The sequence below is a fragment of the Petromyzon marinus genome, chromosome 53 (assembly GCF_048934315.1).
Source record: "Petromyzon marinus isolate PM22_M1 ecotype Great Lakes invasive population chromosome 53, UKy_Petmar_22M1.pri1.0, whole genome shotgun sequence".
Taxonomy (NCBI): domain Eukaryota; kingdom Metazoa; phylum Chordata; class Hyperoartia; order Petromyzontiformes; family Petromyzontidae; genus Petromyzon; species Petromyzon marinus.
The window spans coordinates 4,906,188-4,931,343 of record NC_133719.1 but is presented as its reverse complement, the minus strand read 5'-3'; the positions used below and the strand labels follow the sequence as shown (position 1 = coordinate 4,931,343).

At 51.0% G+C, this 25,156-nt stretch overlaps 1 protein-coding gene across 4 annotated transcripts in view; it reads right to left on the bottom strand.

Moving 5' to 3' along the window:
• The window catches only part of LOC116953904 (uncharacterized), a 56,791-nt gene extending 34,478 nt beyond the window's left edge, over positions 1 to 22,313 (bottom strand). Inside the window, exons 1-6 of one of the 4 annotated variants that reach the window (XM_076051933.1) lie at positions 21,954 to 22,313; positions 19,067 to 19,165; positions 4,167 to 5,878; positions 3,639 to 3,784; positions 2,122 to 2,236; positions 1,410 to 1,525 (exon numbers count right to left, since the gene is read on the bottom strand). In XM_076051933.1, the coding sequence (XP_075908048.1) occupies positions 1,410 to 1,525; positions 2,122 to 2,236; positions 3,639 to 3,784; positions 4,167 to 5,805 (2,016 nt within the window). In that variant the 5' untranslated portion in view covers positions 5,806 to 5,878; positions 19,067 to 19,165; positions 21,954 to 22,313. The remainder of the gene's footprint in view (positions 1 to 1,409; positions 1,526 to 2,121; positions 2,237 to 3,638; positions 3,785 to 4,166; positions 5,879 to 19,066; positions 19,166 to 21,953) is intronic. The other 3 variants (XM_076051935.1, XM_076051936.1, XM_076051934.1) reach the window with 3 other exon arrangements.
• Positions 22,314 to 25,156: the final 2,843 nt, after the last annotated feature.

The following is a 25,156-nucleotide window of genomic DNA, read 5'->3' as shown; positions in this document are numbered from 1 at the left end:
CTGCAGTCACGAAAGCTTCAAATCAAGTGACTCTTGCAAATGAGACTCACCTGGTTGAACAAAATAAACCTGAAGCTTGGCATTGCTCTCCTATCGCTCACCATTCTCTCACCATTCACTCACCATAACACAGCAATCATTGCTCACTCGCCACGCCTGTTATCGTTCTTACGGTCGGTACCTTGGCGCACAACTCTCGCTTAAGACACAGTGCTGCCCGAATGTGGAACGATCTCCCAGACACATTAATTAAACTATTTGTTATTTTACCAGGTAAGGCCCCACTGCGCTTTACAGCTCTTTTCAGATGCGACCTGGCCACAAATGATAGCTCAACTTAGCGGCTCATCATCACGTGGAGATTTATCGCAACCAAATACTTTCCAACATGTGCCGTTATCCGAGCCTTATTTAAATCTTCAAATTGCACAAATCTTGTTGGCAGAGTTTGTAACGAATTCACCCTTGCAAAGAAGAAGTCGCCCCCCCCCCACCCACTCAAAGGATTACTTAATTTCAACAAAATCCAGTTTAATCGGCAGCGTCTTCTGCCCAGTACCATTGTGCTGGCACACCCATAATAAAAAAAAGATTAAGAGTTGGGCTCCTCGATTAGTTAATTAACAATCACTCTGCCGATTATGGGATCGGTTACTCAACGAATCGGTTAACATATAGCATCAGGACCTTGGTGGTGGAGGGAGGGGAGTCAAATTGCTATCATCGTATTCCTACCGCAGGGATAAAACAATAAATAGCATTCCGACCCCAAAATCCCTCCCCTCACCTCTCACACTCACTCCCACCCACTCACTCACACCAACTCCCACCAACTCCCTCCCACCCACTCCCTCCCACCCACTCCCTCCCACCCACTCCCTCCCACCCACTCCCTCCCACCCACTCCCTCCCACCCACTCCCTCCCACCCACTCCCTCCCACCCACTCCCTCCCACTCACACCCACTCCCTCCAACTCACTCCCTCCAACTCACTCACTCCCTCTCCCTCCCTCCCACTCACTGCCTCCCACTCCCCCACTCCCTCCCTCCCTCCCACTCTCCCACTCCCTCCCTCCCACTCCCTCCCTCCCACTCCCTCCCTCCCACTCCCTCCCTCCCACTCCCTCCCTCCCACTCCCTCCCTCCCACTCCCTCCCTCCCTCCCTCCAACTCCCTCCCTCCAACTCCCTCCCTCCAACTCCCTCCCTCCAACTCCCTCCAACTCCCTCCCTCCCACTCCTTCCTTCCCACTCACTCCCTCTCACTCCCTCTCACTCTCACTCACTCTCACTCCCTCCCACTCACTCACTCCCTTACACTCACTCCCTCCCTCACACTCCCTCCCTCACATCCCCTCCCTCACACTCCCTCCCTCCCCTCCTCCCTCACACCCCCCGCTCTCCCTCACCTTCACGGCGAGCTGCTGGCCCTCTGCGGCGTGCTCCTGGCTCGAGGCCTGCAGGCGCGAGCGCAGCGCCACCAGCTCCTGCTCGCACGCGGAGGCCCTTGCCCGCTCGCTGGCCACTTCCTGTGGACGGCGGGCGCGCGGTTCGACGGTCACCCCCCCCCCTTGCCCGCTTCCCGGTCAGTTTTTGTTCGCGCTCAAAAAAAAGAAAAGAAAATCAAAGCGAGTTCCCGGCTCGAATGAGCTCGTGGCGCCGCTGAAATCCCCTCAATGCAGCCCCCCCCCCCCCCCCCGAGCCAGTGCTGGAAATTAGACGTTCATATGGCGGGGGAGGGGGTGAGTTTATCCACAGAACAAAGCATTGTTTATCGATCCCGGAGAGATGATGGACTGGGAAAGACCCCCCCCTCCCCCCCCAGCCAGGAGTTGAACTCGCAACCTTCTGATTGCAAGCCGCTCGCTCTACCGCTGAGCTCCCTGGCTCTTTGTATAGTCCGTCTAGAACAGGGGTCGCTAACCGGCGGCTCTGGAGCCGCATGCGGCTCTTCACGGACTGTTTTATTGTAGAATATACTGCAAGTGTCGTTTGGTCCCGATTCCCTTATTACGGGCCGTTTCAATGACACCGTTTCATCTGCAATGCGACCGGTTTGTAACGTGTTTTTTTTGTACCACCACATTTATACATGAGCAGCGCAAAGTGCAGCGGTGGCACGTGCCTGGTACAGCAGCTGGATTTTCTTATTTGCCTCGGCCGTCGCTTCCCTCTCAGCCACGAGGAGATTTTCATTCTCGCGCATCTTGCCTTTCAGACCCACGCCTTGGTCGGCCTGCGTACACAACAGTCGGTGTAAAGCAGCAGGTGTGTGCAACAGGGGTGCGTACAACGGGGCTGTGTGCAGAGGGGGTGTGAGCAGACAGGGTATGTGCAGAGGGGGTGTGAGCAGACAGGGTATGTGCAGACGGGGTGTGCAGAGGGGGTGTGTGTAGAGGGGGGTGCCGAGTGTGCGTACAAAGTGTGTGTGTGAACAGGGGTGCGTGCAGAGTGGGTGTGCACACAGGGGTTGGCACAGCGGGGGGTGTGCAGCAAAGGGGGCGGCGGCCCAGTGTGCGGGCCAGAGTTTGATGTTCGTTAAAGACGTGTTGTTTGATGTTTATTAAGGTCGTGTAGTTTCGCGGGGAAGAGAGGTTCTCGGTTGTGTTTTGTTGCACCGTGACCCAGCGCTTTGCTCCACGTGTCGCAGCAAAGCGTGGGGTGAAACGTCGGACATCGCGCCAAACAGTGCGCGATACAACCCTTGAAGCATATCGGAGAGTTGTACTGCACAACCGCTAACACCTACTCAGTAATCACTTCAGGTGTATTATTTCCACCCACCTCTCCCCCCCCCCCCCCCATATAAGTTTATCAGATCTCCGACGTAGCAGTGCAACCCCCCCGTGTTAAAGAACGGTCCACCGAAGCGGAGATCACAGAGCTACAACCTGAGACACCTTCATGTGACCTCTGCTCTATTCATTTATAAAACTGTCAAGAGCTGCAATTTTGCCAATTTAAGTTTTTTGTTTTGGTTTGCGCGTGTCATTCGTGAGCAGGCCGAGAGGCCATCAACCCACGAGGCCTGATATCTCAGATTCATCACGGCAGGCGGCTTTGCCTGAATTTTGCACCCAGGAGCTCGGCGGTGGACGCCAGCGCTCAGGGGCGTCACGGTGGAGAGATGTCAACTCCCTGGCCTGGTGTACAGGAGGTCGTGGGTTTGATCCAGACCCTGACACCTGCTGTATATTTGGAGTTTGCAGTGTCTCTCTCTCTCTCCGTCTCTCTCCCCCGTGGTCGCGTGGATTTTTCTCTGGGTCCTCCGGTTTTTTCCCTCCACATTTATAAACATGCGTTGAGAGTATTTGGCTGTTCTCAGGTTCCACGTGACGAGCCACTCTGTTGAGCTATCGTTTTTGACAGACAGGCCGCCTCTGAAAAACAAGCTCATTTATCTCAGTGGGGTTTGCCTGCTCAAATAATCCCGATATATTTTTTCTGACCTGCCCCGACTGGATATCTGTTAAAAAGAGCTTTACAGCTAATCTGAATTCTCCAGCATAAGTCAATATTCTGATTCTGAAGTCCTCCAAGCTGTCCGGCCACCTTCCCCCACCCCCCCCCCCCCAACTCTTGCTTCCCCAATTGGCTCTCTCGTACCCGCGGGGGTCCTTGGCGGGGGGCGACCTCACCTCGAGCAAGGTGTCCTCGCTGATGCCCGCTCTGATGAAGTGCATGAGGATGCCCACGAGGTTGCCCGTCTCCTCGTCGGGCAGCGCCACTGCGCTTTTGATAGCTGAGAAGAGGTTCTTGTGCACATCGGAGTTCTCTTCGTCGGCTGTGGAAATTCACGGGAGGTTAGGAAATAATAAAGTTGCACAAGAACATTGGCGGCGAGTTTCACAAATTGCCCTCCCCCACCACGCACCCCCCCCAACCCCCAAGTACTCATTTGGGTACCTGGTGTACTCATCACTACTGGGGAGACAAAGGCGGCCGGGCGTGGCGTTGACCACCCACGCTCCCATGTGTGCCGCAGGACCAGCGTTCATAGATGCTTCTCGCTAACAGCACTTGCCCCTACAGTTTATTACAGGCTATACGGGGGATCTTTGTCTGCCCAAACCCAAAGCCCACTTACTCGTCTTAACAGTTTGAACGATGTCATTAAATCCCACGTTTACCCACCGCACGAGCCTCACGCACGTGGAAGAACTCACCCACAATCCCACCGCTGACGCCATCCTGCCTCCCTTTTCCCTTCCTCCTCCGCCTGCTCCTCTTGCCGAGCCCGGCACTGTCGCCCGGCAGGCCCGAGGCCTCCTCCTCCACCTCCTCATCCTCCTCTGCTGGGGCCACGGGCTCCTCCTCCTCCTGCAGTGGCGGTCGGGCAACGCCCTTCCCGGCCACACCGTCGGCCGGCGCTGCGAACGGAATCGCAGGGGGAGCAGCGGCAGCGGTCACGGCGGTGCCGACCTCCCGCTGCGGTGAGTGAGACTTGGATGACGATTTGGACGATGGCACGGGGGACGACGAGGAAGAGGAGCTCGAGGGAAGCTGCTTCGACGAGGAGGACGATGATGACGATGATGACGACGACGACGACGACGAGGTGGAGGACGTCGTCATCGCTGTCGCCACTTCCTGCGCCAGTTGCGGCGCGATCAATGCTTCCTGCAACTGCTGCTGCTGCCGCTGCTGCTCCTGCTGCCGCTGCAGCTGCTTCCTGCCACGCTTGTTAAGCGGTGAGCCACTCTGGGGCCCCACGGTGGTGTCGCCCGACTCCGCAGACGCCCGTCCCTCCCCGTTCACCTTCTCCGCAGGAACCGGGACCTTGGCAGCCGGCGCCGGGACGGCGCTCGCAGCCGGCGCTTTGGTGGCGTCGTAGGCCTTCGTGGTGGTGGTGGTGGTAATGGAGGAGGAAACATCTTTAGCAGCCGGACCCTTGGTTTTGGCAACGGCTTTCGCCATCTCGTGGTTCGCCGAAGCCTTGCCGGCTGCCGACGGCCTTGCCGCCGGCGCTTGAGCGACGGGAGTTGTTGCTCCATTGGTAGCCGGCGACCTGGCCGTGGTCGCAGCCTTCTTGGCCGAAGTGCCGATGCCCACCGCTTCCTTTGCCGCCGCCTTGGTGGAATCGGCGGACTTCCCAGCCTGCGCCGAGGAACCGGCGCCCGCTCTGCCGGAATCTGGCAGCTCCGTGGCGAAACGGGTGCCACCACCGCCGTCGCCACCTCCAACCGCCGCCACCGCAGGCGAATCAGGTGACGCGTTGGAATCGCTGCGCTTGCTCTTTCCACCGTGGTTCAGTTTCTTCTTCTTGCCCTGCACGGTCGCCGGCGCCATGCCGTTGGCATTGCTGTTGGCGGCTCGCTGCCGTTTGGCCGCCGCGCGGCCGCCGGGCTGCGGCACGGCAACGGCGTTGATCGGCGCGGGGTTGATGACGTTGGTGGTGCGCGAACCCAGGAAGGCGACCGCGTCCTCCAGGTCTGCGGCGCCGTCGCCGGCGGACGACGACGACGACGACGACGGCGGCGAGGAGCTGGAGGCCTCGCTGGCCGTGGGGCTCCCGCTGCGGCGGCCCTCGGCCACCGGGCGGCCGCCGTTGCGCTTCTCGGCCCGCTTGTTGCGCCGACGCTCCTTCCGTCGGCGCTGCTTTCCGCTAACGCCGACGCCGCCGCCGCCGCCGCCGGCGCCGCCGCCGCCCTTGAGCTCCGTCGGGGACGGGCTATGCCGGCGAGCCAGCCCGATATAGGGCTTCTGGCGCATGGAGAAGGCCGACACGAGCGAGATGGAGACGGCCGAGAAGACCATGAAGCTCAGGAAGTAGGCGAGCGCCATCGTCTGGGAGTCGGTGTCCATCGCGACGGCCCGGCCGGCGCTCGCGATCGGCAGCCCGACTACGACGGCGGGGAGGGTGTGTGTGTGTGTGTGTCTGTGAACACAGCGCACAATGAAATTCATGTTACGCGGGAAAATGTCAGATTTCTTGTGCTCCGTCCTATCTCGCCGATCGGTGCGCAAGCAGCTTCAACAGACCTGCTGCTGTACCCGCTGCGTGTAAACTGCGTGCGCGATACGGCCCAGAGCAGTAGAAAAAATGCTTTACACACACACACGTGGTCACAACACTATAGTACTGTAGTAAACAGTATACACGTGGTCACAACACTATACTATAGTAAACAGTATACACGTGGTCACAGCACTATAGTACTGTAGTAAACAGTATACACGTGGTCACAGCACTATAGTACTGTAGTAAACAGTATACACGTGGTCAAAACACTATAGTACTGTAGTAAACAGTATACACGTGGTCACAGCACTATAGTAAACAGTATACACGTGGTCACAACACTATAGTACTGTAGTAAACAGTATACACGTGGTCACAGCACTATACTGTAGTAAACAGTATACACGTGGTCACAGCACTATACTGTAGTAAACAGTATACACGTGGTCACAACACTATAGTAAACAGTATACACGTGGTCACAACACTATAGCACTGCAGTAAACAGTATACACGTGGTCATAACACTATACTATAGTAAACAGTATACACGTGGTCACAACACTATAGTAAACAGTATACACGTGGTCACAACACTATAGTAAACAGTATACACGTGGTCACAACATAGTACAATAGTAAACAGTATACACGTGGTCACAACACTATAGTACTATAGTAAACAGTATACACGTGGTCACAGCACTATAGTACTGTAGTAAACAGTATACACGTGGTCACAGCACTATACTATAGTAAACAGTATACACGTGGTCACAACACTATAGTAAACAGTATACACGTGGTCACAACACTATAGTAAACAGTATACGCTCGCACGGATGTTGACTATACGAGTGAGGCACGCCAACTGAGACCGAGCATGGGAGATGATTACCCACAATCCCGCAATGAGAGAGAAGAACCATCGGCTCAGTTGTGACCACGTGACGCTCGGCAGACAAAGCCTATACGTACTGCTCGTATTGCAAGAACCTCGCTCGTTGATCAAGTTAAAATGTATTTAAAAATGTTGCCCGTCTTGCAAAACACTCGCAGCCAAAGTTACTCGCAATCCAAGATTTCACTGTAATTAAAAACCGATAAACAGCAAACAGTCGAGCTGCAGGTCACGTATGGTGGGGGTAACGATCTATAACACTGCTGGATGAAAGCCTCTGACCCAGAAAAAAATATTGACGAATTAATATCTGAATAGCGCGAGTACTGCCACCACCTTCCTCCAAGAGACAGGGCCAGCATGGAAGAGTAGGCCAAATACGCACTACAGAAGTCTCTCTAAAGCGCCACCCAGTAGAGCCCCTTTGATTCACACCAAAATATCCCCCCCCCCCATATAGCCTTAACAGACTATTGTGGCAAGTGCTGTTAGCGAGCACCTATAAAGGCCAGAACGGTACACGAGGGGGTGGGTGGCGAGCACTAAGCCCGAGTGGCGATGTTTACACACTGCACCAGGTAACTCATTTGAGGCCGAGTCAACCTAGGGGAGGCCCAAGATCCGTTTAAATAATCGTCACTGGTGTTGGCCCATGAGCGGGAATCGGACTTGGGTCGCCAGGTCCATAGCGCAGCGCGTTAACCACGACACCACCGCTCCCCACTACCCACACCGCACGCACACAGGGTCGCGCATCTGAAACCGATTATATTATCCGAAACAAATTATATGTTACCGTACCTCGAGGCTCGTTGAACCAATAAGAGACGCATGATAAACAGGCACGACAGGTGCTAAAAATGAGACATAACAAACAATCGTGACGACTCTTCAAACATTCACCGGCCGAGTAAGTTACACTTGGCCTTCAAACAACAAAATATACAATCATCTCTGGGTCAACCACTGCAATAAATAAATAATCTTTGAATTAGAAACTACTGCACAGGAGAAAAAAGTTAAGCCCAAGTACTTTATTATTATTATTTCCTATCCAAATGAGCAGTGATGCAGCAAATAATATATTTACAGCACTCAGCTAATGGTGTAAATTCCACATTCCTATGGAGGGGGTGCAGACTCTCCATTGGACAGCCACCGTTGGCTACCCCCCCAACCTCCCACGTAGTGATACATATTTCATATCAACCTCGGGAAAAGGATTATGGGATCGGTTAACCTCCCCCCCCCCAACGACATGTGAACTCACAAACCTTTCAATTTGCCAGGTCACCAGCATGTACAGGCAAACCTTACCTAACGTGGCTTTATCAACCGCGTGTAAATTAAATTAGCACGTATTCTTGGTCCTTTCGGTAAAGTCACGTAAAAGGGAAACAATAAAATAATAAAAATATAAAACAATAAAATTCTCACGACGTTTCGACTGCAACACAAGCAATCATCATCACACCTGATGATGATTGCACCTGATGATGATTGCTTGTGTTGCAGTCGAAACGTCGTGAGAATTTTTATTGTTTTATATTTTTATTATTTTATTTTTTCCCTTCTACGTGGTGGTGACTTTACCGAAAGAACCAAGAATGTGAATCCCTGCAGTCACGAAAGCTTCGGCTCTGCACGGTGTACCGAATGAGGTCTCGGTCTTCTGTAAACAGTTGCGTCTGAGTGTTGGAAGGTGTGAACTGTGTGTTTTTTTGTGTGGGGAGCAGTAGTGAAGTGGTTAGCGCTACGCTGCGGTACAGACCTGGGGACCCGGCTTCGATTGCCGCTCACGACCAACACCAGTGACGATTATATGACCCAGTCCTGGGCATCCCCCTAGGTCGACTCAGCCTCAACTGAGTACCTGGTATGATGTGTAAACATCGCCACTATGGAGACAAAGGCGGCCGGGCGTGGTGTTGGTCACACCCACCCCCTCTCGTGTTGCCGTGCCGGCCTTCATAGGTGCTCGCTAACAGCACTTGCCCCGACAGTGTGTCGCAGGCTATACGGGTGATCTTTGTCTTTTTCCGGTATATTTTCTTCCGTGATGTTACATTATAATGTTACATTATCACGGGGGGGGGGGGAAAAATGTAGCACGCGCAACGCAAATGTTCGCACATTATTTCCGCAGGCATCTAGCCGTAAAATCGTTGAGGACGTTCGTCACACGGAGGCCCAGATGGCGAATCATCAACACTCAAGTGTCGGGGGGGGGGGGCGAGAGAGTGCCACGGGGGGGTGGGGGAAGCGAAGGTTTTGCGTTGGAGATGAAATAGAAAAATAAGGAATGCACACGCACAAGAAATGGAGAGCGACTCAGCATCCTTTAGTTACAATGACAAGGGTGGTGGTGGTGGTTGTGATAATTTCAGACCCAGGAACGCAACCCTGTTGTTCCCATCATGAGGACTACTGTTTGTCGACTGTCGCTTTGCCCAACACGACATATTCCAGGAACGCAACCCCCCCCCCGCCCCCCACGCGTTCAGCGAGGTCTGACCGTACTCTTGCGATTAACATCGCTTCGAAAGAATAACCGGCCAGCTACCCGAAACAAATCGACACGGGTAAAATAAATAAATAAAAGAAACATTTACGGGAAAGCCGATGGCATTCGACGTTAATAGCGCGCACACTCGGATGGATCTTTTCGGACATCATTCAGACACTATTTTTGATGACCCAGGAATAGATTACTCGTGGATGGCCAAGCGACAGGCTCGCCAACGCGATCTTCGAGTAACCAGTATTGAGGAAACCCGAAAGGCACGTTGGGGGGGGGGAGGCGAGGCGGATCCGACTCGCTTCTCATGTCATCCTCCGCCGCCGCCAAATTAACTGCGCGTGAACAAAATATCGCTTTGAAATGTCAACGGCGCCATTCGTCAACGACTTCGTTGGTTGCCGGAAAAAAAAAAAACACGGCCGAGCCTTTTGAATCATAGCCGTCGGTTCATGCGACTAACTGTACAACAACGCGCTCGCACTATTCCAAGAGGCGGATTGGGTAGCGGTGACGCAGCGGATACATCTCAATGAGCTGCGAGACCAGCGGCCAGTGGACCGGTTCCTGGGGAGCGATTACCCGAATCAGTCCTGACCAGCGTCAAAGTATGGTCAAAAACACTCCCCAACACCGACACTGCGTGGAGGAGTCCTTCATGCAGCAGTTGCTTGACAAAGTTTTGCACCGATGCCTACTTTTTATTGAGTGCGATATTGGCACGTAAGAGAAAGATTGATTGAAAGCCAGCTTTGATACAATCTACACTTCCATATCATTGATCGGAGTATCGACTGCATGAAACCAACCACTGGTCCCACAGAAGTGATTTAATGTTCAACTGGGTTCGTTATTGATTATGACATCCAATATTCCCTGGATTATAAGATGCCCTTTCTTAACTCGTATTTGAAAACAAAAGTTCATTCTTATAATTCGGTGAGCGAATGTGCGCGTGACGAGGTGTGCCCAACTTTCTTGACACCGGGCACAAGTTTTTGGGTGGGTCTTGCTTTCGAGAGCATTAGAATCCAGAGAAAACGGTAATCGTGAGAGCCGCTATCTCGTCGAGTCGAGAGTTACTGTGATAAGACCAACCGACTCGCATATGGGCTGGTCAAGGTTCACGAATCCGAGACCAGAGGGGCGGCATTCGACTTGGCCCATTATCCCCGAGAAAATATTTAAGAAAACACCCCTTTCAACAGACTAAAATCCCTGCCATGGGAATGTGGAATGTTGACAACCGTCTCAAGAGCTTCCTACAGTGATGAAAGACGATTGCATCGTTTGAGTCGGGGGCGGGGGACAGATGCCGACACTCTAAACTTGGCACGTCTATTTGTAGACGATTCTGACGCGGTTATTTCCCACCACCGCCACCCCCCCCCCCCCTAGTAGAAAGCCCGTCGCCTACTTCTTTGCCGAACTGATGCAACGTCGAGTAACACACGCGCGCGACTCCTGGCCCCGGTAAATACCGCATTGGTGTCATCTCTCCTGCCGAGAATTACCACCCAGGCCAAGGTGCTTGCCAACCATCAAGGTGAAGTCCTGCAATTTGCCTACTCATTGCCTAACCCGCTGTGTTTTTTATTTATTTTACTAGGTGAGGCCCACTGAGCTACATCGATCTTTTTCAGAAGCGGCCTGGCCACAAATGATGGCCACAATAAAGTGGCATATCGCGTGGAAATGTAATGCAGCCAAATATTCTGAACACATGTTGATTCAAAACGTGGAGGGGGGAAAAAAAAACCAGAGGACCTGAAGAAAAATCCACGCGACCACAGGGAAAACATGCAAACTCCAAATAAACAGGTGTCGGGGTCGAATCCACGGGCTCCTGTATACCAGGTGAGCTAGTTAACATCTCGCCACCGTGGCACCCACACTAGAGGGAGACCTATAGAGCCCCTTCTTAGGGGTAGTTTTGATTATCAACTCTTCCACTCTGGGCAGTTCTCATGGTAAAGATGGGAGTACCCACACTTTACCCCGCCAAACACAACCTTTTATACTGCCGGGTGAACACAGGGGGATTGAATAATCTTTTAACTGCCGTGCCGGGAGATTGAACCGACGACCTCTGGATTACAAGTCCAGTGTGCTGACCACTACGCCACTGTGGCATCAGCTTGTTAAAATGCTAATGTGTGTCAACATCACGTACATTAAAAAGGTCAAAACTCGCATGAAGACTTCCAGGTGCGTTTTTTTTACTGCCGTGCGGAAAATAAAAATAAATTGGTTCCTCTACATCAAACCCAAGCAAGCTCAACTCACTCCGGGGCCAGTTCTTTGTCTTTTTGTTCGTGTGACGTGTGTACACCCCCACTCTCTGTCAACACACTGCTGGATGGATAAGGGCCTCTCTAAACCATTGAGTCAAACGCGGTCAATTGGACCACACATCACTGGTACTGTGCACCACCCCCCCCAACCTCCCTTCGTAAATCATCCTGTACGGACCAGCATGCTAAAGTAGGGTCAAACAAGCCACATGCAACTGACATGGCACGGCAAAGCCTCCGTCGTCATTATAATTTATCATTACACATTAAAGATTCAGGTGACGATAATGGCACACTGTTTCATACCACTGCAGAAAAACCACGCGAGATATTTAAAGCCCACTTCACATTCGATGGGGAAGGTGAAAGGATTGGGGAAGGTGAAAGGATTGGGGAAGGAGCAGCCCTGAAATTTCCTGCTCATGCCGTTGCTGGCGCGAGGGCCTCCACTGGTTCCGGAGAGGCCCTCTCTAGGGCATTTTTGGCCGGAGGACCCAGAGACAAATCTATGTGACCACGGGGAGAACATGAAAACTCCAAATATACAGGTGTCAGGATCGGAATCGAACCCACGGCCGCCTGTACACCAGGTGAGCTAGTTAACATCTCGCCGCCATGCAAACTCCAAATATACAGGGGTCGGGATCGAACCCACGGCTTCGTGTACAACCGGTGAGCTAGTTAACATCTCGCCACCATGGCAACCCACTCGAGGAAGCTCTATAGAGCCCCTTCTTGGGGGTATTTTTTTTATTAACGCTTCCACGCTGACCAGATATCTTGGTATAATGCGGGAGTATACCCACTGTCTACCCCACCACACACACCGACAAACTGCAGCGTAACCCATGTGCAGTGGGTTCAATTGAGGCGCACACTCAACTTGGAGGCAACACTATTCATTAACACGTAACAACCAACGTGAACACTATGCATAAGGTGGTGACCACCGTTCCTAACCTATACTCGGGGAATACTGCACAGCGTGACCAAGGCAGTTGACGGGCTGCCTGGTCACTCGAGGACCGTCGATGGCGTCTTCATCCCGGGGTTGAACAGCCCAGCTCTCTGTTCACACCCCCCGCTTATAACTCCCGTGGCGTGGCCGGCTCCGCCCCAGGCCACGCCACCCTTCTCGATCCTTCGGGAAGGTCCGGGCACCCAACCACGTGACCCACCCCCCCCAAGCTCCCCCCTGGGGCCCCTCGCCCCCCTTTCCTGACATGACCTCCGTGACACCCGCCTACGGCACTCGTACAGAGCCAACACAGTAGTGACGTCGTATGTCACTACCCATGTATACTGCTGGGTGGACACACAGGGGGGCATTGAAGAAACTGAGGAACCTTTCATCTACCACGCTGCTGGTGGTAGCTGGGCACGTCTTCGAAGAGAGGCTGGAGTGACCAGACTTCACCCCACCGCACGTGACTGCACGAAGTGCGGTGGCAGACATTCATACCGCGAGGGGGGGGGGAGGGTGGAAACATCAGACAAGGAGATCATTGTTTTAAACTACCGGCCCACGATCGGACCGGCGACCTCTGGAATGCGAGTCTACTGTGTGACTGGCACCAACACCACACATTAGGCGGCGGTGTAACTTTGGTGCACCTCCACGGTCCGGACCAGGTGCTAGCGAAAGTGTAAATACTGCTCTCCCCCCCCCCCCACACACCTCGCAGAGAGGCTCAGCGGTGAGTGTGATAATCGCTAGGTGACCCGTACACGCAAAGCTCCTTAAAAGCGGTCAACGACCTGTCCGTTAAAACATGGAACGTGTAAACAAACGGGAGACGATGGCGCTGAAAAGGGTGGCTCGGCTCAGCGTCAGAACACTCGGCAAGCATCCGTGAGCTCCTGGGATAAAAATTCTGGTCAGCCGCACGAGATTAAAGCAGGTCCTTGCGGCGTGACCGAATAGTTGAGGGGGTGATGACCAGGAATCCAACCAGACCTGCTGAAAACTTCAGAATTGGGCCTGCCAGCGACAAGAGGTGCGATATAAACAGGACCATTTCTTCACGGATAAGATTTTTTTTTAGCCGGTTAAGCGGAAAATGCTGTTGCAGGAATTATTGTTACGCCACGTCCATATCACCTGATTTTGTCCACACTGAACCCTATACTCCGATAAACCTGTTAATAAGATTATACAAATACAAGGCGTAATAATAATTCAGATACATTATTATGAATGGCAGTAACGTGTGCTGTAGTGACAACGCCATACTCCAAGCCAGCTTAGCAGTGCTAGGGAACGTAGGGTGATAAATTTAGCTCTGATAACTTCCAGTTCTGTCCGTCCACTGCCGGATAAAGGCCTTTCTGCCCAATGTCAATTATGGAGGTTTAACGTCTGACAATAGCTCACCACGCTGGTCAGTCAACTACTTGCGGCCAGAAGCGGATTATTACTTGCACGTGCGACCCTCTTGTACATTCACTGCTGGACGAGGGCCTCCCTCCGCCGTGCGTGCCATGGGTGGTGATATTTAACCACGTGGAGAGCGGTGGTGTAGCGGCTAGCGCGCTGCGCTACGAACCTGGCAACCCGGGTTCGATTCCGACTCAAGGCTAACACCGGTGACGAATATCTGAACTGCTTCTGGTCCGCCCCTAGGCCGACTTGGCCTCAAATGAGTACCTGGTGGGGGTGTATATACATTGCCACTGGGGAGACAAATGTGGTCGGGCGTGGTGCCGGCCTTCGTAGATGTTCGCTAACAGCACTTGCCCCAACAGTCTGCTCAGGCTATACGGGGGATCTTTGTCTTATTTAACTACACTTCACCATGCTGGTCAGTGCGGGTTGGTGAAGACAGCGAAGCATCGACGCCAGGGCATGAGAAGCGTAGTCCAACGATATATATATTTTTTGCTGCACTTTCCCTTCTTTGCTGCCTACCGCATAGGCCATAGCCAGTCCCGATTAACACCGGGGCGGGACTGACTTACCAACCACCGGCAGAAGGCCCGGGTGGGGATTTAAGGGTATTTAAAATAGCCTCCCCCGTGAGCCGGTTGCTATGACGTGCGTCTACCAAATTAGCTTGGCAGGGAATAACGTGAAGCTCGGCGGTGGGGTGGGGGGGGGGGGACGTCTTTCACAAATTTGCGCTACGACACCCCTTTACCTCGTCCGTTTAAAATGTCCGAAGAGGTCCCGTTCGGCCACACCGCCCGAACGGGAAGTGACGAGGCGAGCGCCTATTTTAACAGCCCAGCCACAATTGCCACTAAAACTTTTTTTTTTTAAAAGATGCGTTGCGGCCAGCGCCACAGCGACGTCCCCTCGCGTTCACCACCAACGTTTATTTGGGAGCGGGAGCATGGACATCGAGAGTCTGACGTCCGAGGTGGAGAAGGAGCGATAAAATTGGCTCGCGCGCGCGACCGCCAGGCGAAGTGTCGTATGGCGGAACCAAAAAAGAGACGGCTACGGCACGGCAGTGTCCTCTATCCGGCAGTGGATTGATCATAGCTGACGATGATGATAAGTGATTATGTCTAAGCGGATATACACAAACATATACAGTTGTCCCTCACTATAACGCGGTTCACCTTTCGCGGCCTCGCCGTTTCGCGGATTTTTTTCGGTGTAATTTTGCGTGCTTTTTTTCCCCTGCGTACAGTATGAACGCGCATTGTGTTCTGCGTCCTGATTGGCTAAGGGAGAACAGAATGCGCTCGGCTAGCCAGATTTACAAAAATGTTTGGGCTTGAAAACAGGTTTTTATCTTTGGTTTCATTTACTAATATTGTACTTATTTTTTTAAATCTGCGAAAGTTTGAACTTTGAGAGTGTTTAAATAAGAAAGGTGAGAAAATGTTAATGCCTGTCTGAGAAAAGTGTATAAAAGTGTGTGGTTAGGGGTTTTACGGCCTTAACACATGTATAATAATTGTAAAAAATAAAGCTGATTACTTCGCGGATTTCGTCTATTGCGGGTTATTTTTAGAACGTATCCCCCGCGATAAACGAGGGACCACTGTATACAAGTAAAAACACATGAACCATCACGCCATTCCAAAATATAGCCATTTGTAAACATGTCCCCATTAAGTACTGTATTTGATTACCGGAACAAGCTGCAAACCCCCAAGATGTTTGGTGATGCCGCTTTGTTAATCAGATTATCTAATCATAACTAATGTGCCAATTCCATGGGAATGTGGAATTTCCATCACTGGATCTAGGAGGCCAAACAAAACGAGTAATGCTCCAATTTGCTAATTGGCATACACCTAACCGCCCCCCCCCCCCGTTGCCAATCCACGACTGGGTGCAGTTTGCGAGGGTGGATTTCGCCGGACAGCGCTCTCTGCTTGCGAACCAAAACAGCCTCTGCAAAGTCTTCTCGCAAAGCTGTTTTGTTTGTGGCCGGTGGTCGCCCTACCACGCCCCGTCCAAGCACGTTCCGGAGCACAAGCCTGCTTAGCTTCTTCCAGTGAGACTGGGTGCATTTCCGGGTGCACTGACGGAACATAACACATTACACACGCGCGCGCGCGCGCACACACACACACAGACACACAAGTGCTTGCCACAAATGAACCACAATCACCTTGCCGATCTCGTGAATGAGCATAAAACCATCGGGCGAACGAACTCCGGTCATCTGACAAAGACGGCAGTCACCGCATCGCGCGGCGCTTTCAGACGCGCTTCTGCGGCCGTCCGGAACGCTCTTCCTTCCGATATTAGGAAGCCACTGGAGCTAGGGACTTTTACATCTAGATTGAAAGCTAATTTCTTGAAAACTGCTTTTTGCGTTTTTAGTTTGCGGTCCTCCCCCCGCGACTCCGATTAGCAACGTTGGCTACGTTCAATTAAATGCAATTTCTCGAACTTTTCAATTTGTGCTATTAATGCAATTATTTCACCATAATATTCTGTAAATCTTAGAGAATATATAAAAAGACCTCATTAAATATTACCTTGGCCTTTTATTACGTAAAAATACCAGATTACTGTAAGTGCTGAGTAATGTAAACTAATATTATTATTATGATAGGACTGTGAGAAGAGTATGAATACCACAGCAGTCTCTTCAGAATCAGAATATTTTTTTTTATCCTGGAGAAATCCGATGTGCAGAAGTGGGTCGGTCAGAAAGTTACAACAACAACAAACAATACAAACAAAAACGATAGCAGTGCAAAGTACAGGAAAGGCAGCTTCTCCACGAGTAATGAACATTACCTTCAAAGTGACAAGCCGTGCAGTGTTCGTAAGATTCTGAAAAGTCGAGTTTGCCTAACGAGCGAGTGACACCGTCTAAACAGAGACCCCACAGCACAAGGCAGATTCATACATGATTATTCACCAATTACTCCAGTGTATATAATTTCACACGTTTATAAATCACCTCACCTACCCCGAGGACATTGCAACGTACCCCCGGTTGAGAACCACCGGTGTAATATATAGTATATTATGTAATGACTCGTGTATGATATGATTTCACATTTATAAAAGTCATCTCACTTACCCCCCCCCTGGGATATTGGCACGTACCCCCGGTGAGAACCACTGGTGTAGTGTATAGTGTATTGTAAGGTGTAGTGTAAGGTGTAATGTAAGGTGTAGTGTATAGTGTATTGTAAGGTGTAGTGTAACGTGTAGTGTATAGTGTAGTGTAAGGTGTAGTGTATAATGTATTGTAAGGTGTAGTGTAAGGTGTAGTGTATAGTGTATTGTAAGGTGTAGTGTAAGGTGTAGTGTAAGGTGTAGTGTAAGGTGTAGTGTATAGTGTATTTAAGGTGTAGTGTAAGGTGTCGTGTATAGTGTAGTGTAAGGTGTAGTGTAAGGTGTAGTGTAAGGTGTAGTGTAAGGTGTAGTGTAAGGTGTAGTGTAAGGTGTAGTGTAAGGTGTAGTGTATAGTACGTAATGATTCTCATGAACGATACAATTTCACACATTTATAAATCACCTCACACACCCCCACGGGCCAGCGTACCCACGGCTGGAGGACCACTGGCTTCGTAGTAAGACCATATCCATGGCATTCCGCTCCTGCCACAACACGTGTGTAGCGGACTGTCCGGATAATAAAGACGCACTATCCCCACCCCACACTCCCATTCCTGTATTCTAAAGCAAAAATAAAGTTGTGAGGTGCGTCTTATAATCCGGTGTGTGCGTCACCCGTGGGGAGCGGTGGGTTAGCGGTTAGCGCGCTGCGCTACGCAACCCGAGTTCGATTCCCTCTCACGGCCAACGCCGGTGACGATTATTCAAACCGTTCCTGGGCCTTCCCTAGGTCTACTCAGCCTCAAATGAGTACCTGGCGCGGTTTCTGAGAAATGAGTACCTGGTGCGAGACAAAGGCGGCCGGGCGTGGTGCTGGCCACCCACGCCCTCGTGTGCCACAGTGCCGGCCTTCGAAGGTGCTCGCTCACGGCACTTGCCCCAACAGTCTGTTACCAGGCCATACGGGGGGATCTTTGCCTTTGCGTCACCCGATATATTTTTTTGTTGGCTTCAAAAACACTCGCCTAGCGCTGGCCCCCCGAAGCGGCCAGCAACAAACAGCGCTGTCAAAACTGTAATAAACGGTCGGGGAGAATTTAAAAAAATATGTTTGTAATGACTTTATTGACGCCGGGAGCAGAACGTCCGTCCACACCGGTGCGTCTAACTTTTTGGAGCGTCTTTTCTTAATAAAAAATAAATTTAAACACGCTTTAATGAAATGTACTTATAATGGAAGAAATCCATGACTCCAGGAAGAGGCCTCGAAGCTTGCCACAACGTAAGGGGAACCCGTGGTCAATTACAGCCAACGTGAGTTGACCGTGAACAATTAGACACAAGCCGAAACATAACGTATAAAAAATAATTCTAGATTTGATGCTTTCGTGACTGCAAAAATTCATACTCTTTGGTTCTATTCGGTAAAGTCACGTGACTTTACCGAATAGAACCAAAGAGTATATAAAATAATGTTTAAAAATATATATATTTTTATTTTTTTACGACAGAATATAGTATTGTCATCAGTATGACATAAGTATACCAAGTTTGCAGACGACACCACATTGGGAAGTGGGTTAAAATTGAGTTACAAGATTTGAGGATACAACAACAACAAGACAGAGCGAATTTTGATTTAAAGCTTTCGTGACTGCAGTAATTCATATTCTTAGTTCTTTCGGTAAAGTCACGTTATGCAAACCAACACACCTGAAGACGACCGTTTGTGTTATGGTCGAAACGTCGTGAGAATTTTTATTGTTTTATATATACTTTATTATTTTGTTGTTTCCCTTCAACGTGACTTTACCGAAAGAACTAAGAATAAGACAGAGCGAGTTAAAATAAAAGCATGTAAATGAAAGAGGGACTTCATGCGGCACTTGCACAGCCCCCGTGTGTGTGTCAATACCGCTGTTGGATGACTCTCTCCCTGCCCCGCCACGCCAATGTGCGCAGATCTGAGAGGGGGTGGGGCAGGCGTCAGTGCCGGTCTAAGTTAGTGCGGGGCCTGTAGGATATGTCATAAAGGAGCCATTAAATGAATGAAACAAATAAATATTAAAACACATGCAAATTTTACTTGCACGGCAAAGTCATTGTATTTTTTCATTCGCTATGCTATACGGCCAGATAATACGACAAATCGCTAACCTTAAATGCCCAGTCGTTCGTAAAAGTTGAAGGCGGTATAGTACTATATTGATATAGCAAGTGCAGAATCGGTTTAACACGTAGGCTTTCGCGACCAATATCATCCATAATAGAGGTTTTTTTGAGGTTAGATCACGTAAATATAGAAATGGTGGCGTTAAAACCCGCCACCACCCGACACAGCCAACTAGTAAGGGTTGTCAAGTAAACAGAACGTGGCCAATTCGTCACTAGTACAGCACTAACACGTGTGTTGGAGAGCCAAGCCACAACATTTACAAACGGAGTACGACGTTTCGCCAGTAATGATGAATTCCCGACAACCCTTACTAGTTGGCCGTGTCGGGTTTTAACGACAAATTCAAATATTTACGCGATCTAAACCAAAAACACCTCTATTATGGAAGTGCAGAAACAATGAACCGGAATTGATAGCTTGAAAGCATTTAGCGCGGGGAGCCCTTTAAAGGTCGGGGCCCGTAGCTACCACCCCACACGTGTGGTGTGGCCACCACACACACGTGTGCTGGCCACCCCACACGTGTGCGGGCCACCCCACACGTGTGCGGGCCACCCCACACGTGTGCGGGCCACACCACACGTCTGCTGTGGCCACCCCACACGTGTGCTGTGGCCACCCCACACGTGTGCTGTGGCCACCCCACACGTGTGCTGTGGTCACCCCACACGTGTGGTGTGGCTAACACACCACACGTGTGGTGTGGCTAACACACCACACGTGTGCGGGGCACCCCACACGTGTGCTGGCCACCCCACACGTGTGGTGTGGCTAACACACCACACGTGTGGGGTGGCCAGCACACGTGTGGGGTGTGGGGTGACCACACCACACGTGTGAATTCCCGACAACCCTTACACCACACGTGTGGTGTGGTCACCCCACACGTGTGCGGTGGCCACACCACATGTGTGCTGGCCACCCCACACGTGTGGTGTGGCTAACACACCACACGTGTGCTGGCCACCCCACACGTGTGCGGGCCACCCCACACGTGTGGTGTGGCCACCCCACACGTGTGGGGTGACCACACCACACGTGTGAATTCCCGACAACCCTTACACCACACGTGTGTGCTGGCCACCCCACACGTGCGCGCCTACTCCTTTTGCGACGAGGATAATCCGGCACTGGCAGGCCGTGAGGGTTATGTGATTTGACCACACTTCACCAAATACGTCGGAGCATTGAGAGTACAGTACAACTCTGGCCGCTGTGGTTGTTGTTGTTGTTCTTGTCGTGGCTGCTGCTGCTGCCCGAAACGTTACCTAGAACAACCGAGGGATAACCCAGGAGGAGACGGAGCGATTTAAATCAGCTCGCGTGTGCACAGGGCGTGGGGGAGTGGGAGAGGATGTGAAGATGGCAGGATCGTGAAAGATTACGACGCCTTTTGTTGTTAGTGGTGGTGGTGGGTGGTGGTTGGGGGTGGCCTTCATCCAGCAGTGGATCGTTAATGGCCCACGGACTACGGTCGTGATTCAGCACGAGACTCAAAATCGCTTCCCGACGAAATAAATAAACAAATCACAGCCACCACCCAAACCATCGCCATCATCGATAAATAATAATCATCATCATCAGCACGCCAACCGTGATTTAACCATTAAGCCATTTGCTAGCAACGTCGTCCTCGTCGTCATCATCATCATCGGCCATGCTCACTCCGCTGCTCGACGAAACTCTTCCCCCCCCACCACCAACTTGACCGATGCACCACCGCTCGGGACTCAAAACCGAGTCGTGGGGGGTTTTCCATCGCTCCGTCTCCACGTCGTACGACGTTCCACACCCCCCCCCCTCTCCTCCACTCCTCCATCAGTCCTCGCTATGTCAACTCCCGCAGTCAATAGCGACCACACCGGGGCACTCAAATTCATTCAGCAACACCACTACCCACCCCTCCTTACACACACACACACAACACAGATTCTGTCGCTCCATCTCCTACAGACGTACAAGCGATCTTCATCCCGTGTAGCCTTCGCAGACTGTCCCGGGGCGAGTGTTGTTAGCGAGCGCCTATTAAGGCCGGCACCGGCACGCGAAGATTGGGGCCGCGCGGGCGGTGGCGGTCAGCAAAAACCCGCCCGCCTTTGTCTCCCCAGTTGCCCGATGATGTTACAACACGCAGCTACGCATTGCAGGCCGAGTCGACCTAGGGGTGGTGGGCGGCGGGGGAGGCCCAGGACCACCGCTCCCCCCACACACACACAGAGAGAGCCGACACAAGCACGTCTACAATGGTCGCCCTCCCTCGTCCTCCTCCTCCTCGTCGTGTGGCCTCTAACAGACTGTTGGGGGCGAGTGCTGCGAGCGGGCAAGCAGCACCGCCTATGAAGGCCGGCACTGATGGGCCCCCCCCCCCCACGACGACGACGCGGGGGGGGGGGGGTGGCCAGCGACCACGCCCGACCGCCTTTGTCTCCCCGGCGGCGATGTCTCTCCTCCGCACCGCACCAAGGTAACTCGTTTTGAGGCCCGAGTTGACCTTTGAGGAAAGAACGCCCAGGGCCGTAAGCGGCGGTGACGCTGACACACGTGCAACAAAATAAAACGCCACCACCACCAACCAACCACCAACCACATGGCAACCAGCACAGCCCAGGGGCCTTTAAAGACTCACCGGGTGGAAGCAAGACGTCGACGGGCGATGACTTGCAACGGCACCGACTTGTTGAGAGACTTACAACAACAGCAACAACACACACAAAATAATAAAAACCAAACAACCCCAACGCCCCCGGTCGTGGCTCAAATTGTAATTTTTTTTACTGCGAGGAGACGGTGGAGCGAAGCGTGGGGGTTGGGTTGTTGGTTTGAGAAGAGACAGGAGGAAGAGGATGATGAGGAGGAGGAGGGGAGCCTGTGTAGCAGTGGAGAGACGCAGGCTGTTGTGGAGAGGAGATGGGAGGTGGAGAGGCGTGCGGTGCGAACACGCCGCGGGCCCTCTCTATGCAACGCCGCAGCATCGCGAGCGCCGATTGGCCCGCGGCAGTTGTGGCGCGCGCGACCAATCGCGTGGCTCGAGGTGGGCGTGAGCAATTAGGCGAACAACAACAACAGCAACAACAGCGACCGCCATTCGCCGCTCAGTGGCGGTGACGTCACCACGACGCCTGTGCCAGGTGGACACAACCGCCCGCATCGACAGCAACAACGACAACAACGACAACAACAACGAAACCGCGCACGCCACCACGTGCTGTGAAACAAATTTGCAGAGGAATAGTATTCATCTTCTTTGGTTCTTTCGGTAAAGTCACCACGTAGAATGAGAATAAAATAAAAAAAATTAATGAAATGAAATAACACAATAAAATTCTCACGACGTTTCGGCCACAACACAGGTGGCCTTCATCAGGTGAAGGGACGAGACTGTCCGGAGGCCACTTGTGTTGTGGCCGAAACGTCGTGAGAATTTTATTGTTATTTTATTTTATTAATTTTTTCATTTTATTCTCATTCTACGTGGTGACTTTACCGAAAGAACCAAAGAAGATGAATCCTTGCAGTCACGAAAGCTTTAAATAGTAATAGTATTATTATTATTGCGTAAGGGGCCGTCCGTAAATGACGTCACGCGATTTTGAACGATTTTTGACCCAAAAAGTCAGACCCCCCCCAAAAAATATGACGTCACAAAGCACTGCCCCCCCCCAACCAAAAAAAATAAAACATGCTTCAAATCGCTTTAAACTATTGTCATTGTAGTGCGTATTTAATGTGGCGCTGCACTCTGATGTTGTCGGAGAAAACATTTATTAAAAAAATCGATTTAATTAAGTAGAACGTGTTGTCTATATTTATTTAAAGTTGCGCATTTTAATGTGACGTCACATTTCTCAAATCCCTCCCCCCCTCGTCACACATCGTCACACATCGTCACAAATGTCTGACCCCCCCGAGGTGCGTGACGTCATTTATGGACGGCGCCTAAGGTGACGTTTCGGGCGATGGCCCCTTCGATCGTGGGCGGGCAGGGTGGGGACACCAAGCGGTAGAACGCTCGTTTTTATTCTCTCTCGCAGATAGAACTTCCTGGGGAAACGTCGTGATTTTTGTTATTTTATTTTTTACCTACGTGACTTTACCGAATAGAACCGAAGAGTATGGTTCCTGGGTTCGATTCGACACTCGGGCTCTGTAACGGGAGATGATGAATCGGCGACGGAATCAATAAATTACGGAAACATTCCATGAAACTATACGGAGTAACTGGGCGTGGCTTTGCCCAAATACGTTGTTCTTGCCCAAGAGAAATACCGTAACGGGAATCGACCGATTATTAACGACCCAACGCTCGATCAATGCTTGATCTATGCTCGATCACATAGACACACATATTAAACATGTCATAGCTTGATCATTCCTTGATCACATTAACACACGTATTTTATATCAAAGCTCAAGAGATGCTAGATCGGTGCTGAATCGGTGCTCGATTGGTGTTCAATCACAACTCGATCGGTGCTCTGTAGAGGTTCGTTTGGCCCTTTTCCTCATGCAATATGAACACAAACACTAACTTATAATACAATTTTTTTTAATTGAGTGGGTGTGATTTGCATCCTGCAATGCGGTGTGGATTTTGCATCGCGCGCTTTCAGATGTGCTTATGCGGCCGTCTGGAACGTTCTTCTGATATTCGGAATCCACTGGAGCGATGCACTTTAAAATCTATATGAAAACTCATTTCTTTAGAACTGCTTTTTGTGTTTAGTTTGTTGTCCTTCCGCACCTCCGATTAGCACGGTTGGCTACGGAGCGAAATAAGTTCAACATACATACATAACTAATCACTGTGTGGTGTAATAATAATGAAAATACACGATACACCTGCTTCAGTGAATGCCAAAGATCTCTCGACGTCATTCGCAAGAGTCGGCCATTGTCTGCCGGTAACAGGGTCCACATTGACTAAATTCCCAAATTCCCCGCAAATTACTCAATTGGCATTATGCACACATTAGCAATCACCCCCCCCCCGCCCCCACTGACGAACTAATGCCCCAAAGTTCACTCTTGCACATGAGACTCATTCTGTTCTCTCGAGTTATCACCTGGTTAAGTTAATTAAACGAGTACTATTTATGTTTCTTAGCGTTTTTGAAATTACGCGTTTCTCCCTTATCATGCTTATTAGGGGCAGCAGACCCGACAAAGGGGCTTTAGAGCGATGTACAGGAAAACCAAAAAAAAACCTCTCTTTTTTAAAACTCCATGCTTCTCTGAGAAGTTTAACACGCGGTACGCTTTCGCGACCAATAAGAGATTTGTGGGTTAAATTGCGTAAATGTGTCGTTAAACCAGCCACTACCCGACAAAGCCAATTAGTAAGGTTTGTCACGTAATAAAAAAGTGCCAATTCGCTACAAGTTCAGCACACCGGTGTGTTCGGAGAGTAAACCCACGACATTTACCATTCGGGTTCGACGTTTCGCCAGTAACTACAACTGGCCTCATCAGGCGACAGCCAATGGTTCTCTAAGCACTTTGATACTTTCTCACTTTGTTGGGAGCATTTTAGCTTCTAACACTTGGCGTGCGTTAGTTTTCTCCGGACGTCGTAGTGTAGCATCCTCCCACAAGAGAAAAAAAAAACCTAAAGTTAGTAAAAATAGGACTTGGCCAAAAAGGTATAAATAATGTCTTGAGATGCAAATGAAGGATTCTTCCGTAAGCAAATTATTGTTAAGTACAAAAGTTACGTAATTTAAATAAACACCAAATAATTAGTTAGTCACTGAATTGTTGGGGGGGGAGTGGGGTCACATTTTGTAGGGGGAAAACTGAAGTGTATAAGATAATAATGGATTAACGCATCAG